Source organism: Aquila chrysaetos, chromosome 9 (assembly GCF_900496995.4).
Source record: "Aquila chrysaetos chrysaetos chromosome 9, bAquChr1.4, whole genome shotgun sequence".
Taxonomy (NCBI): domain Eukaryota; kingdom Metazoa; phylum Chordata; class Aves; order Accipitriformes; family Accipitridae; genus Aquila; species Aquila chrysaetos.
The window spans coordinates 25,552,131-25,569,181 of record NC_044012.1 but is presented as its reverse complement, the minus strand read 5'-3'; the positions used below and the strand labels follow the sequence as shown (position 1 = coordinate 25,569,181).

General features: G+C 45.2%; 2 protein-coding genes across 2 annotated transcripts; both read left to right on the top strand.

Annotated features, from left to right (window-relative positions):
- The first annotated feature begins 321 nt into the window (after positions 1–321).
- On the top strand, positions 322–2,156 carry LOC115346638 (loricrin-like). The gene is made up of 2 exons (XM_030026864.1): positions 322–384; positions 1,230–2,156. The coding sequence occupies exons 1-2, from the start codon at positions 361–363 to the stop codon at positions 1,914–1,916; spliced, it is 711 nt and encodes a 236-aa protein (XP_029882724.1). The 5' UTR covers positions 322–360; the 3' UTR covers positions 1,917–2,156.
- Positions 2,157–15,503: 13,347 nt separating this feature from the next.
- LOC115345989 (putative small proline-rich protein 5) lies at positions 15,504–16,801 on the top strand. Its single transcript, XM_030025581.1, has 2 exons — positions 15,504–15,636; positions 16,170–16,801. The coding sequence occupies exon 2, from the start codon at positions 16,191–16,193 to the stop codon at positions 16,485–16,487; it is 297 nt and encodes a 98-aa protein (XP_029881441.1). The 5' UTR covers positions 15,504–15,636; positions 16,170–16,190; the 3' UTR covers positions 16,488–16,801.
- Positions 16,802–17,051: the final 250 nt, after the last annotated feature.

Here is a 17,051-nt window from a genome sequence, read left to right as displayed (position 1 = left end):
CACCCTCTGCCCCACACTCACTAATCCTCTTGCTCAGCATTTCCCTACACCCACACACCCACCCACCTCCCCCAGTCTCTCCCACCTCACTGGGGGCCAAAGCAGTCCTCTATAACTCAGGGCAGGAGCACAGGAATAGGATCATTAAGCAGAAGTAGCAATTACTGCTGCATGCAACACAGCAAGCAGCATGAAGGCAAGATATTGATCACGTCATGAGTCAAAGCAAACACTGAAATCAGAGTTTGGTAAATAAATCCTTGCCATTCCTTAGGGTGTCTCACTTCCCATATATGCTAAACGCCATATAAAAGTTCCTGTCTGTTAAAGCTCCTCATTCAGTCGACTTTTATCTTCTAAATGTGTTTCCAATGGCTAAGGAGGGTAAGTCTGCTCTTTTCTGAGACTTTATTATTTCATATTCATGGGAGATAGATAGCTTCATTTGAGATTTTGACATGTGCTTGCAGCAGTACCCACACTGCCTGAGCATCCATAGCAAGATCCCAGTTCTCAGGATCTGTACAGTTTCTCGCTATAGTGCGGATCAGATCACTAGGAAGCAAGGTGAATTCTGGTCACTGGACTGGGAACCATAGGGCTGAGCAGGCTAAAAACCCAAATTAGTCTGTAGTGGAACCAGCACGTGGTGAATGCATAGTCTTTGCAGTTTTGAACATGTTTGTAACATTCAGGGCACATTTTTTATATTATTTAATAACAAGCTTATCCTGTACTTCATAATGGTTACATACCTCTATGGCTGTGCCGATTACCTTATGTAAAAGACCTTTGGGGATGCTATGTGGAGATGGCAATAATACAGCCAGCAACATCATCTTGCATGGAAATTTTGACCTACTGTTCTTACAACAGTTTAAAAACAGAAGCAAGAATAATCCTTGCTCTTTTTACAGCTCAGTGGTTACAGTCATGAAGATAAGCGGGGAAAACCATGGCAGTTATTAGATGTTAAAAGAATATATTTCAGATTTTGATTCTTTGGAAATACACCCTGGAGATAAGAAAGAGAAAAGCTATCCCAGTAAGAGTCAAAATATTCTTGCATTTGAAGAACAGCTAGGCAGTACCCAGTTTTGAAGCCTGGCATTACCCCAGGCCCTGGTAAAGCTTTTCTGACCACGCTGTCTGAAACCTCCCCACCTGCCATGGTGCAAAAATGAAGCAAAGCAGTGCAGGTTTGGGTTTGGGTTTTTTTCCTCTTTCAGATTTATCACTTTTTCCGAGGGAGATGTGCCCGTCAGAACAGGGGCTACAACAATGAGATCTCCTCACACCACAGAGGATGCTACACCAGCAACAGGAACATCTCTAGCCTCCACGGACATGGCTCCTTCTTCTGTGATGGGGAAGGCTCGGTCATCTACAGCCGCGGAGCTTCATCCTACCAGCCCATGCCAACATCATCCACCCACAACATTGCAGGGGCGTACAGATGTAGCAGTGATGGATCTGTTGTAATAGCCAGTGGTGACAGCGGGGGGACATCTGGCTGGGGCATTACAGGGGGAACAGTCCCAGTCTATGGCACCATTGGGAGAATAGGGTGCAGCAGTGAGGACTCAGGCCAGAACATCATTGGCAGCTCAGGGAGTGGTGGAGGATCCAGCTGCCACAGTGGGAAATTGGGCATCACTGCGGGAGGAGGCTTTGGATATGTATATGATGCACCACCTAGAGAAAAGGCCTTAACAACAGGTGGGGGCAGTGGTGGATCAGGGTACTATAGTGGAGGATTGGGCTATGGCATTGGGGGATGCTCAGGCCCAGAGCTCAGCTCTGGAGGCGGTGAGTCCTCCCAGACCATGCAGCAGAAATGCCCCATGGTCGTTCCCAACATCAAGGCCCATCATAGCAAGCAGACCAGCCAGTGGTCCCCCAGCCAGAAGAAGTGACTGACCCAGCAGCCACCCCTGCTCAAGCAAAAGTTCCCTGGATGTGCCACAATGCATCTTTTCCACGACTGTGTCATTACGATCAGGGAGCTTTGCATTCCTTGCATTGGGCTATGCTAGCAATGCTCTTGCAAGCACTGCTGGGAAAAGTGATTTGTGCTTTGGTGACAGGAAAAGATCCTTCTCTTCATCTCCTTTTGCTCATGGGTTGGAAAATAAAACTTCATAGTCTGTGGGAAATGCCAGTATCTGAATGATTTATTTAATTTCTGGCTCCTTCACTAAAAATACAGATAGATACTCAAGGAGTCTACTTTAGAACACAAGATTTATCTTCCAACATTTTTGATACATATTTTACAAGCATACTCAAATGTAACATTTATTTTAATAGAATTAAAATACATCATTTTCAACAGCAAGAGAATGTTCTTAATATTGCTCTTGCTGAAGTCAGAGCTTCCCTCATGTTGTTCCCGTAAAATGGAAATGCTGTGCCCTGCCGAGACCCACTGCATGCGTACGCAGGCCAGAGTCTGTGAGCTATGTTAAGGAGATAGGCAAAACTCCCAGGTGATTTCCAACTGATTATTACTTACAGCGTGACCTTGGGAGTGCAAGGTTGTTTACTTGGAAACAATTACACACCAGGCTCCCATCCCAGAGAGATTGCAGGTGATGTTGTAAGCTGGAGCACGTAAACCTTATGCTTGCACCAGTGGCATGAGGCAACTCGAACAAGCTCGTTTGCTTCTTTGCAGTAACCTGCTTCATGACATTTTTTGATAGGATCAGGCCCTAAATTAGGCACAGAGAGAAGATGGTTCCTCTGTGCTGTGCTGATGAGATAGCATGGGGGAGGCTCGAACATCCAGTGCCAGTTGTTACATGGTATTTGCCAAACATTTCAGGACTATTCTCTGGGGTTTTTTGACTCCTCCAAATATTGGTAATGAAGGAAGAAAACACTCATAGATCTGTGCCCATTTAAAAACAAAAGGGCATAAAATTACATTGTAAAATATATTTTAACATTGCTGCTTTCACCAACCTGTGGGGATTTTGACCCTTTCAGCTCAATAAAAATCCAGAAAACTTTGCCCTGATGTTTGTAAAACACCACAGCTTGCAAAAAACAAAATCCTCTGAGCTCTAGCCCCATGTTTGGTGCCACAACAGGTATCTTTCATGCTGTAAAATGTTGTAAGTCTGTGGTGCAGGGAACATTACACAAGGTTTTGTCACCAGCCATACTAAATTCCATTCTGAAATTAAACAGCATTATCATTTCTTTGCATCTACTTATATTTCTAAAATCTACCACTTCATTCTTGATTTCTGTTATTTTCCCCACTTCATCTGATAACATCAAAAGTAGCAAAAGAACTCAGAAGGCTCAAACAACTTCCAAGAGACTTCCAGAAAACCGATTGGAGTCTGGAGTATTCAAAAACGTCTTATCTATTCAACTAACTGACCAAAAACCATCCCAAAATTTCAGCCCGCCCCCCAAAAAAAAGAAAATAGAAAACACTTTAGAAGTACATTGCTTATTCACTGTCCCATCAGCTGGTTCTCTGAGGCTTGTATCAAAAGGTACTCCACAAGCTTAGATGTTAACTGACCTATTACACGAAGGCATACACACGTGCACTTGCGCATGCAGATTTCCTCCCTACTCGTTGTGCAACGGGGGAGGAACGAGTCATCCTTCATGGCTGATGAACTGTGATAATGCAGGACTCTCATCCACAAGCATGTCAGTGCTTGCAAAAGCCGTGGCCCCTCTGCTTTGGCTGTTTGTAAACAGGCAGGCTGAACAGTAAACACAAATCTGGCTTCTTGATGAAAGTCACTAACTGGCGCCTCTGGATAGAAACTAAAGAAATTGTTTTAGAGATAGCAAGCAAGAGCCACCCCTCTGCTTCAGATATTTAGTCGATCTCTACCCAACAAAACCTTGTGACTCCCCTGTTTGCAGAGGGAGTTAAGATACAAAATTAGTAAAAACACAGAGTGAGCCCTGCTGAAATTGCATGGTCAAGCTGCTAATGGGAGGGAAAAGGAGAAACCGGGACTGTTGCAAAGCCATGGTTGTACAGCTGATTGCACCAGGGCCAGACAAGTGCCCCAGGCTTGCAGCAGTCCGCTGCTTTGTACCCAGGGTGCACCTGTCCTGCCCCAGGGAAGAGCTGGGTGAGCTCGGGATGTGTGGTGAACTCGGGTACGTGGTCTCTGAGCTAGCTCTTTACTCACAGCTTACTCATGAATGCAAGGTTTGCCCAAGCAGCTTCTGTAGGCACACATTTCCCATGACAGGCAATGGCTGCTTCAGAGTTAGGCAAGTAACAAAAAATTAAAATATTAGAAAAATGGAGAATTTAAAAAAGCAATTCTGTTTGGGGCTTTTTGGTATTGGCCAGGAAAAATGTCAGCAATGAAAATTAGTGGTAACTATGTCAATATCAGTGAAATGGCTATAAAATCAGATGTGAAGTAGATGAACATAAGTGGAGAAACCACACTATATTTTTGGGGTATTTGGGATACAAGCCAAGACTTCCAAAAGTAGAAGTCCACTACCGCTACCTGGCTTTGACAGATCACTTTCCAGTTGTAGCTCTTGGAGCCTGCCACAGTGGCCACAGGCTTCATTATCCCTAGCCCTAATGACACAGTCAGAGAGAGGAGATTGAGAGGGGACCGTCAGCTGCTAAGCTTCTGGTACCTGCCGATGTCTTACAGAGTGAAGACAACTTTAAAGATGCGTTCAGAGTACATGTGATGAGGTCTTTCTAAAAACTTGCCACTTTTTATGGTGAGGACCTGAAAGTGGTGGTTCTTGTCCACTGTGCAAGACCCCAGTCCTGCCAAGAGCACTTAGAGGTGACCAGGCATCGTGACCTCTCTTCCTTGCCAGGCTTTGGGTGAGGTGTTTCAGGAGGATAGAAACCCAAAAAAGCGCCACCTTTGCCATCCATTTTGCAATATAAAACTCATCCTGGCATGACGGTGAGACAGTCAAGCCACCCACACAGTTTTCACTCGTCGTGCATTACAACCTGCATGGGGCAGGGTGGCAATTAAAGCTGTGTAACACAAGGAAGACAACCTACTGTATGACAAGTCAATCAAAGAAACCGGGTTGAATAAGCTTTTGAAGGTGGTGGATAATTAGAGGTGTGGCTGTTTTGTAAATATGTTGGTCATTTTTCCCCAGGGGTTTATTGCATTTTCAGGAAGAGAGTTAGGAACTGTATAAAAGTTCTTGGATGGGAGAGCAGCTCATTCACTGAGCTCTGCTCCTTCTTCAGAACCTTCACAGCCAAGGTAAGTTGCTACTACATTGCTAACATTTCATTCCTATGAAAATTTGCGGAACTGAGCTGAGCTATGCTCTTACAAAGACGGATCTGTCTACAGGTGCTGGGATTAATGAGAGCCAAGTTCTTGCCTCGGTGGCTGTGGCAATTTTGCGTTATCAAAATTGGTCTCAAGACTGCCTATGCTAAGAAGCAAAATTCATTGTTCTTATCACACGTAGATATATTTGGATTACTTCAGTAATTTCCAAAGGACAAACTGGAAATAAAAAAAAGTAAAGAAGGGGATTTGGGAATGAATGAGACAGAGCAGGTTGATCTTTTATGAGAAACATTGGGTTTAAGCTGGGAATTTTAATTGCACTTTTAATTGCCTGACTTCTTTACTAAGCTCCTTTGGAAAAAGTAAATCTTCAGAAGCTGAAAGTATTAAGCTGTCCTTGAAGAAATTTAGGAAAGAACTGAGAAAACAGATTTAAACCATGAGAGGAAGGAGTAGCATGAACAGCTGTCAGCTCAGCTGGCCCCATTCTGGATGTCTTCCGCCTCCTTGAAATCTCAGCTCTTCTCAGAAGGGGTTTTAGATGTGCACATAGGATTTTCCTCTTGCCTCAGGAAATTGGGCACTGGCCAGCCAAGCATCCACAGGACATGGACAGAGCAGAGGACACAAGGAGGGAGGAAGGCACAGGAGTCTCTTCATTTTGAGCACCTGGTTTTGGAAGTGTATTTTGCCAAGGCTCTGATACCACCAGTCCTGGCTGTAAATTCACTGGCTGTGCCAGGGCCCCTCTAGGCTGCAAGTTTTTCAGACCCTTGCCAAGGTGCCTCTTGCCAATGCAGCTAAAACAGCTGCCCTAAAGCCCACAGCACATCTGCTCCTCTGTTACACAACCCTGAGATAATCCCAAGGGTGTCTTGCATGAGTGCTCATGGGATGCAGCAAGGGAGAGCAGGGAAATGGCTCATGGAACCCAGCAGAAATGGACATCAGGGCTTCTGGGGGGGCTTATGAGGGTGTTCAGATGGTGCACGCTGATCTCGCACTGCGGGAATGAAGCCCCAAACCAGAGAAATGGGACAGGCAGACAGGCAAATCCTGCCAAGCCCCAGCAGGTTCGTAAACACATCAAAGAAATCTGAACCCAAAACAAAGGAGGGAAAGTGCACCGCCCTTCATGCATCTAACGACAAAGGTCTCTCCTTCCCAGGGTTTGTCTTGCCAACCAAAAAATGTGCTCCCGTGGAGACAGAGGCTGCCACAGCACCGAGAGCTCCTCCTGCCACAGTGGAGGCTCCTCCTGCCATGACAGCGAGAGGTCCTGCCACAGCTCCGAGGAGGTCATCTGCCATGAAGTGAGTGCCGTGCAGGATGTGACACCCGTGGTGGTCCTCCCTCCTCAGTGCCCCGTGGTCACCATGCCTGGTCAGGTGCCAGCGGCCCCTGCTCCCTGCCAGCAGCAGCAGCAGATCAAGCAGCCTGTGCAGTGGCCCCCACAGCAGCAGAAGTGAAGGGGTGAGGACAAGCCGATGGTCAGCGCACACCGCGGGGCTGCGCCTCTCCCCTCTCCTCCGCAAGATGCAGCCCTGAGCTTGGGCAGGTCCTGCCCCTTCCCTCTAGCACATATTACCCCTCCCTGCTCCTGATAACACAAAGTGGCATTAGCATGGCAGAAACGTGATTTGCCCGCGCGCGAGAGAATTTGAATCCATTAATTCCCTGCTTCTGTCTCCAGTAGCAAAGATGTGATATTAAAACATAAAGCTCATAAAACGTACTGGTGTCCTAGTGTTTTTCCACCGTTACCCTCCCCATCTTTAGCATCATTCCCAAGCCCACCTTTATTAATGAGAGCTGCTTTTCACAGCTCCCTCTCTTTCCCATTGCACTTCAATGGGCAGCGATGTGTCAAAGCTCAGCTCTCCAGTCCCCGCAACTTGTGCGTCTGCCAGACAAATCCAGATGCTGGGTTTGGAAAAGCTGTCTGGGGTTGAAGGTGCAGATCAGCATCTTTCATTAATCCCAGCTCTCAGCTCTGCAACAACTGGCCCTGAGCCTCAGACCCTCACAGGCACGTTTCGAAGGAGCAAAAAGTGAAGTTTGGCTTTGTAATATGTACATGGCTGGTGAGCACAAAAGCAGACTCCATCAAGGAAGTCTGAAAATCACTGATCACCAATAAACAAGAGGGTATAATCACAGGAAGAACTACGTCATACTTAATCTTCCTTCTGTTCTAAATAGAGAAAATGGGGTTAGATAGGTACTTTGTGCAAGGTAACTCTACCTTCTTTGAAAAATCCCAGCAAGAGTCCATATTGCCTAGATGAAATACCGGCTGATGCAAAATAAAACTGGGTTTAAGTCAGGCCATGCACTACAGCATTGGCTCCCACTGTGAACTCTAGTCCTGTAAACACCATGAATGTCTGGAAAACAAGATTGCAAAAGAAAAAAAATGTTCCCTGTTCCTACCAAGGTTTAGGCTAACTTTTCTCAGCAGAAACCATAAAAGTTCTGAGCTTCCATTGCAGATGTAGAAAAAAAGAATATCAAATGGACAGATGGCCATAAAAATCAGCAGTTGTATTTCCCATTGCACTAGATTAATCCCCAGGTTCTCCTCCAGTGACCACCAGCACAGAGGCAGATTGCTGCAGGAATTTGTGCCTCTGTGGGATAAGAGCAGTATTGTGTGTAATGCGTTAAGTATTTAATTAGCTAAGGGTTTGCACTGAATCTTTGAAAGGAACAAGAAACTTATTATTAGCACTTGTTTTATTATTACTGTTAATTAAAATAACAAGGAGCATCATTCCCGTATGCAAGGTACATGATTGCAGGTGCAAGGAATAAACGTCAGGGTCAGAGACATGCAGCTCTGACTGCGTATGAAGGCATTGCGTGGTGGCAGCGACGGTCCCTGTCCCCCCAGACACCCAGGTAACCCTCTGCCAGGGCCAAACCCATCCTGTACCAAATGGGAGGTTGAAACCAAGCCAGACTGGAGGCTCTGGGCTGGGTTTGAGTCTGACTGGATGCGTTTGGGGGAAGGGGAGATAAAATCTCCTATCTTAATTCTTTCTAAGCAAACCAAGTTTTCACCTACGCTCTCACTCTCGGCTACCTGAAGCACTACAGGTTGTGTCATTCATTTAAGGAGACACTTAGGAAGAGCCTGACGAATAGAGACAGCAAATCTCTCCTGAGCTGGAGTTTTGTTATCTCAGCACACAGGTCTGGGAAGTGAAGCAGGAAAGCCAATTGCATAAATTCATCTGGAAATTGTCCCTACCTTCCCCCCGCCATGAAGGTCACAGCTGCAATGATGCCTGTGCTGAGGGCAACTTCTGCAGAGGACATTTTCTGGACAGTGCCTCAATCAAGTCAGCAGGAGAAGAGTGGGTGAGAAACAGACCTCAAAAAACATGACAAACCCAAGACAAATATTAGAAAAGCGAGAGAAAAGGGGGCCCTGCATGCAGAGAGCGTTTCTCAGCACTAAACAAGTGTTGGGCAGGTGTTGGGCTCCTACACAGTGCTTTATGCTGTGCCATTGTGGCTGCATACAGTGATGCTGCAACATGAAAGTCCCTGACCACAGCAAGGTGAGGGTCCCACACACCCTGGATTCCCATTAATTGTAGCATCCCCCATAACACCCCTCCAAGCATACCCCATAGCTATGGCATGCCTCGTAGTTGCTCACTGGCTTCCCCAGCACAGCAAGAACACCTGCTTCCCAGGCACGATGCAGGCTCAGAGCAGACTGAGTGGTGGTAGCCATAGTGCCGATAGTCATGGCCGCCATGGCATGAGTCTCTGCCATGGGCGCAGCTGGCGCTGTAGGCATAGGGGAGGGGTGGGCGCCGGCTGTCCAGCCAGGAGCCTGATGGCTCATACCAGGTTGAGTTCAAGTTGAAGAAGGATTCCCCCCCAGAAGAGCACGCCATTTCAGATGGTGGAGTACACCTAAAGGAAAGGTAGCTCAGTGATGAAAGCAAGACAATATCTATTTATGCAATTTTTTTTTATCTACTGCACTTCAAAATAAGCAGGGCCAACCAGAAATTGAGGACTTACCTACAGCAAATTTGGGCTTTTTTTTTTTTTCCCCCTGTTTTATCATTGCCTATAAGATATCTTCTGGATGACATATTAGATACTGTAACATTTTTCCTGCAGGTGAGATATTTATTCAAAAAAACTAGTTTTTATTGTTATTTTCAATAATCAGATATCATTTATCAATGAAATACAGAAATATTCCATAGAAGGTATCTCTCTCTTGCACTATTTACAATAAACAAGCAGTTTGATTTTAGGCAGAGCCAAGTCAAGTAGGTAAACACAGAGCTACAGTCTACAAATAAATTTCCATAAATGTTCCAGATCATCAGTCAAATCACGTACATTAGTCAACAACAGGGGAGCGATAAGAGAAGTAAAGTCAAACTGAAGGGAATGGCCTGAAACAGGGGAACTTTATAGAGCTGGAGACTTCAGCAGTGAGGCATTGCTGGAGAATGGGGGCTTTGCTCTTCCCTGACCACAGCTGTTTTTGTTTGCTGCCCTTGGTTCCCGATATTTACATCTGACACACTTTTTTTTATTTTTACCATCTTCTCTCTTTCATATACCAGCAAATTTACTCCCATACATGATCAAAGATTTCTAAAGGTGCTGCTTAACTACAGCCTAAATAAAACTTTGCAGTGAAGTATTTATAGGTTTGTTCTGTACATTGTGATACTGAAGCACGGATGTGAATGGACCTATTTGAGGGATCCCAGTGAGTCAATAGAGCATCACCCAAAATCAATTGTGCCTGACGTCTAATCCACAATGCCATCCCAGTGTTGACACATTCTTGCCTTTTATAGGACAAGAAAATGTAATTGCTGGGTTAAATGGGCATGACCTCTACGTAGACACAGGGAGGAAGACCGAAGTTCATCTGTGATTCACAGGAAAGTCCAGGCTTGGAAGCATCTACCTCTACCGCAATAGACTGTTTTGTTTATTTTTTATTGAGCTACAGCCCTGTCTAATGCATATTTCCATAAGAGCCGCAGAGGTGCCATGGCTGAGTACTGAAAGCAGGACAGCAACCCTAGCACTCTTTCCCAGCTAATAGCCCAAATATCATCTTCAACGTTATTGTGAAATTAAAGATTTTAAACCTTACTCTGGAGGCAGGCACATGGCCCACCTTCTCACAACCTCAACTGCTAAAAATTTCCAGAAAGTAAACTAAAGGCAGGTTTTATTTAAAATGTTGGGAAAAAAATTAGAAGTACATTGAAGAAGGTCAGAGGAAAATAGGAACAGAAAATAACTACACTTCTGGGAGTGTGAGCAGGACTTAGACTGGTGGGTTTACCTCAAACCATTCTGCTCCAGGATTTGATATCACTGCCATCAACATCATATTGCAGAATTAGACTAAAACAGCATCTATAGCAAGAGGTATTGGGTTTGTGTGGCAAGGTTTTGGTAGCAGGGGGGCTACAGGGGTGGCTTCTATGAGAAGGTGCTAGAAGCTTCCCCCATGTCTGACAGAGCCAATGCCAGCCTGCTCCAAGACAGACCCGCCGCTGGCCAAGGCTGAGCCCATCAGCGACAGTGGTAGCACCTCTGGGATAACGTATTTAAGAATGGGGAAAAAAAACCAAAAGCTGTGTAATTGCAGCTGGAGAGAGGAGTGAGAACATGTGAGAGAAACAACCCTGCAGACACCCAGGTCAGTGAAGAAGGAGGGGGAGGAGGTGCTCCAGGTGCAAGAGCAGAGATTCCCCTGCAGCCCCTGGTGAAGACCATGGTGAGGCAGGCCGTCCCCCTGCAGCCCATGGAGGTCCACGGTGGAGCAGATATCCACCTGCAGCCCCTGGAGGACCCCATGCCGGAGCGGGGGATGCCCGAAGGACGCTGTGACCCCATGGGAAGCCCACACTGGGGCAGGCTCCTGGCAGGGCCTGCCGACCCATGGAGAGAGGAGCCCACACTGGAGCAGGTTTGATGGCAGAACTTGTGACCCCGCGGGGGAGCCATGCTGGAGCAGTCTGTGCCTGAATGACTGCAGCCCGTGGAAGGGACCCACGCTGGAGCAGTTCGTGAAGAACTGCAGCCCGTGGGAAGGACTCATGTTGGAGAAGTTCATGGAGGACTGTCTCCCGTGGGAGGAACCCCATGCTGGAGCAGGAGAAGAGGGTGAGGAGTCCTCCCCCTGAAGAGGAGGGAGCAGCAGAGACAGCATGTGATGAACTGACCCCAACCCCCATTCCCTGTCCCCCTGTGCTGCTGAGGGGGAGGAGGTAGAGAAAATCAGAAGTGGAGTTAAGCCCAGGAAGAAGGAAGGGGTGGGGGGAAGTTGTTTTTAAGATTTGGGTTTATTTCTCATTATCCTACTCTGATTTGATTGGTAATAAATTAAACTAATTTCCCCAAGCTGAGTCTGGTTTGCCCATGACGGTAATTGCTGAGTGATCTCCCTGTCCTTATCTCGACCCATAAGCCTTTCATTATATTTTGTCTCCTCTGTCCAGCTGAGGAGGGGAATGGTAGAGAGGCTTTGGTGGGCACCTCGCGTCCAGCCAGGGTCAATCCACCACACAAGAATAAAAGAAATCCTTGATAGGATACACCATGCAGACAGGTTGAAGTTATCAATGAAGGCATCTTTGGGCTAATGCCAAATCTCTCATTAACATATCTGGTACCATCGGGCAATTCAGCTAGAATATTCCTGCCCTAAACATAATCTGCATGAGTTAACATTAGTAATCATTTTTCTTTCACATAGATGTGTGATCACGTTTAGTTCTTGGTCCACAAGACATCCCGGCACAGCCTGAGGAATGGATACTTCTGAATTACAAACATCTCTTCTGCTTGATACTTGTTGTCCATGACCAGATCCATTAGTTTCTTTGGTATTGGTGTCACTTTGCATGAAATACCTTCCAATCTCTTTCATAGGGAGGCGAACAAATTAGAGTGCTATTAATAACCTATGGGACAATTACAATGTTAAAAGCAGAGTGCATCAAAGGGAAAATGTCGGAAGCTGAATACAGCGGATAGAAATGGGCTGGGATATGTAATTAGGTTACACTTGCCAAGAGATGTCTCATGTCCCAGATAACCCTTTGGAAGAGTATAAAAGGTCTCTGATCCCAGTTTCCTTCATTCGCTTCTCTGCTCCTATACACCTTCATTCTTGTTGCTGAAGAGGTAAGTCCAATTTTTGTTTCTCTTGAGTTTCTTTATGAAACCAGCTACTTTCATACAAGCTTTGGTAGAATTGGAGTATGATACTCACTCGTCAACTCTGGACCTCAGTCATGCAGAGGACCAAGTTCTTGTTACCCACAAGAGCTATTTTATTAATGCAAATGACAAGTGGGATATAGACTTAGCAGGCAGAGGCTCAAGCCAAACCAAAACAACAGAACGATTGGAAAATACAGAGAGAGGACAGTCAGAGGACTTTATGGAAAAGAGGGTTCAAAGTTTTCAAGTAGAAAATACTGGGGGGTCTGGGGCTGCATATGAGCAATGAATGTTTTGAGTAATTTTTCTCTGAAAAGCAAATTGCATACATAACAGGTCATGGTTTTAGCAGGGGATATAAAACATCTTCCAATACCTAATCAGCATTGAAGTCACTTTCATATCCCTGGAGAACTAGAAATTAGGAAGAAAATGGGGAATTCCAGAACAAATTATAGAATGCAGATGTGCTCACATACATTGGGACAGCTGTACCAGTATGACTGTTTCTCTCTTCCCTACAGTTTTGCCAATACTCCAGAAAGATGTGCTCCCGCAGGCCCTGCCACAGCCATGAAACCTCCTGCCATAGATCCCACTCCTCCTGCCACGACTCAGGACCCTCCTGCCATTACACCATCCAGAGGCAGCCTGTGCAGAAGTACACCTACGTGACGCCCTGCTGCCCGCCTGTGCAGCCCTGCTACCCCGCTGTGCAGCGCTACTGTCCCCCAGTCCCCTACTGCCCCCAGTACACCAAGAACATCTGCAAGCTGCCACCAACATGCCCCAAGTACTAGCAGCAGAATCCAGACCCGGTACCTGGACCCACTGGCTCACTCCTCCCTTGGATGATCTCAATGCCTAAAGCTTGAATCCTTTGTTTTCTTTTCCCATTTTTGGTTTGCCTGAATCCTCTAATACCTCATCTGTGATTAGAATTTCCTTCTAAATATAAATCAGATCCATTTTAATTTATTTAGCATGCAAGACCCAGCTTATGTTCTTTTCCAAAAGACTGGGAATTATTTCTGCTGGCACTGACTTACACATGATGTGTCAACCTCCAAAACATGCAGATGAAACAATAAAATTTCATTTCCAAAAATAGAAAAAGTTTATGATTTGTTTATTCTTTCATGTCTTTACTTGAGAATTATCTTTACCTCTGACTTCTTAGTCACGACTTCTCATTCTTTTCTTCTCAAACTTGCCACGAAATGCCCACATCCTAAAGTTTCAAAATGAATGAAAGCCAGTCATTCCAGATGCATTTCTGTGGCAGATGAATGCATTTATGGACAGCACACAGGGAGCTCATCTGTACCCTATTTAGCCTAGGACTGTCTTTCTCAGCTCCCTACTTCAGCAGCACCTCATACTTCATTTGTCACTCTGACTCAGAATTACAAACATTTTGAGGTGTCTAATAAATGCAAATAGGCACCTAGAGATCTTTTCTAACCCTCCTTCTTTCACTGAACTTCAAATTACTGTTTTCAATGAAAATTGCACACACTTAAAAATAAATCCTAAATCTCTCTCTACTTTTTACAACCTAAGACTATCCTTATCTCCCCAGTCGCCAGCCCATCTAGCTGAGACATCTATTCTAGAACAGGATCGCTTGCTTCCTTCTGCCAGTGCCTGTTTCTCTGCACCAGTTTCACAAAGAGCTCAACAACTAGCTTCAGCTTAAATTATTAACTTTGAGTATCTAGAAAAGGGTGAGATGAATGCACCCTGCATGATGAAGAATTGACACAAAGGCCTTCCCCAAAAATACCGCTTTACCAACCTAGATGAACCATTTCTACTTTACCTATAACTCACAATGCTTTTCAGAAAACTGCAGGTGCGATTTTCCTAAACAAGGGCTAGCTCTAGAATACTTTTTTAAAAACTTTTTTTTTTCTGAATCATGGCCTTGAAAAATAAATAAAAAGAACCCCAACCAGAACATGAAACCATGCCTTCCCAGGATGTATTTTCAAATTCAGAATGAATTAGCATCTCACAAAACTGTTGGCAGAGTACCAAATTTTTATTTTTTTCCCCAAATTTGACATGAAAATAAACCCTGAAAGATATGAAGACCATCTCAATAGGGATAGCTGCTCCCTTTTGAACTCGATAAGCAACTTTTAGGACCCCCTTGTTCTAGTTGCATCAGGACTGACCTATGGGATGCTCCCGAGGAGTTCCTGCGGCACCCACCTGGATAAAAGTCACAGGAAAGGAACAATTACCTGTTTCATTGTCCTAAAGTAAAGTCTTGGGCCGCTGTGAGAGAAACTTGATAGTAAACAGTGAAACACTGCAATGAGTAAAAATTACAAAACTGCTTAAGCAAGACAGGAGCCTGAAGAAATTTGGGATCTGAAACAGGATGCCAATAGGTGTTAGGTTCCCAGCACAAATTCTTCCTGCTTAGGATTTGAAATCTTCTTCTAGGAGGAATGTAAACAGGATAATATTGTGGCACAAGGGAAAAACAGCTGATGGCTGGTGGACTCACAAACAGAATGAAAAACATCGGAACTGGGGATGTCCTTCTAGTGTCATCTCCGGTCTTGAAGTATTAGGTGCATTTGAACTAGTTAACAGGACTTCCCTCTAAGTAGAGTCCATGTGAGTTGTGGCTATTAATTACAGTCCCTTGTGTCACGAAAAAAACATATCAATCAAAATGTGAGTCTGTCATGCAGACCAAGGGGCAGCATGCAGGGTAGGAGTCAACACTGTTGAATTGTACGTTGATGCAATACTGGTTGCCCAACGACAAATCACTTAATAACTCTAGGGTTAGGTTCATTTTTAATATGTAAATATGCAACTGCCTTCAAAATTCCCTTATAAAGCAGATTGGGAAATTCATTGCCTATTAACGCGTTAAGGAAAAAGTCATAATTGTTTTTCCTGACTGTGTCAAATCGGAAATGCTAAAAACTAGACACAGATGATAAATATGAACGTGACTACTTAATTGCCAGCATTGCCAAGAGATGTATAATTTCTCAGACAACCCTTTGGAAGATATAAAAGTTCGCCATGCCCTGTTCCTCCTTCATTCAGCATCAGCTTTAGGTGCTCTTCCTCTTGCTCTTGCTTGCTCCAGCAGAGGGTAAGTTGGATTATATTGCTTTATCTACTATTGAGCAGCAGGAGCTCACATAGGAATTCTAGCTGACTAGTTCTGCATTTAGACCTTGCCTTTGTCTAAGAAATTTATTTTTGGTGACTGAGTGCCTGAACATGTAAGCTATACAAAGGGTGCTCACAGCAAATGGGATGACAGAAAAATAGGAGTAATTGAAGGACCAGATCTGCAAAGACACAGAGTCTTTGGGACTCAGCAACAAATTAATTCCCAAACTAGCTGGTGATGGAGGGAGAGATATCTCAGACACGTCAGTACAGTTTTAGAAGTAAATTTTTCTTTACCTTGGTAGGGAAATTCCCATCAGAGCTGGACCATTCCAGAATAACCCCCAAAAGACAAGGCAGTATCACTTTCAGGGTCAAGATATCCCATGTATTACAAAACAGAGGAAAACAAAATTTCCCAGACTAGTACAGAAAAAGAACCAAGGAAAATGCAGAGGGTTACAGTGGGGCAGCTGTGCCAGCTTGATGGTGTCTCTCTCTTCCCTACAGCTTTGCTGATACTCCAGAAAGATGTGCTCTCGCGGGTCCTGCCACGACTATGAGTCCTCCTGCCACAGATCCCGGTCTTCCTGCCATGGATCCCACTCCTCCTGCCACGACTCAGGACCCTCCTGCCATTACACCATCCAGAGGCAGCCTGTGCAGAAGTACACCTGCGTGACGCCCTGCTGCTCCCCCATGCAGGCCTATTGCCCCCCTGTGCAGCCCTGCTGCCCCCCTGTACAGCGCTATTGCCCCCCAGCCCCCTATTGCCCCCAGTACACCAAGAACATCTGCAAGCTGCCGCCGTCATGCCTCAAGTACTAGCAGCAGAATCCGGACCTGGCACCTGGACCCACCGGCTCGTTCCTCCCTTGGACGCTATGGCCATGGATCGTCTCATCCTCACAGAAATCCCTGGGTCTCTGCCATGTGCCTCACTGCTGGTTTGGATGAAGTGTTCCCCTAATTGTCATTCAAGGTGTCATTCTTTCTAGTTATTCAGGAAATGTCCTTTCTAATTATTCAGTGCATAATTAATGTTGGGAACCATGCACTTCTGTTTCAGACTCATCTGGGTGTGGGAAAATAAATCTTACAATTCATGAGACCCGCATTTTCTTTCAATTTCTTTATTCACTTTTTCCTTTAGACTTTTTTTTTTTCCTGGATTCTTCAGTCAAATTTCCTCATATTCTCAAAGTGCCCCAATAGTTGGTGGCCAATAACAACAATTCCCACGTTCATTTGAGAAGAAAACAGACACATTAGTAGATTAAAAAGTTCTCAGCTACCAAAAATCTACATGGATCTAAAGGGCTGAGCAGAATAAAGCTTCCCCTGCTCACACCAGACGATGAGCTGGTCTACACAGATTTTTGTCCCATCATT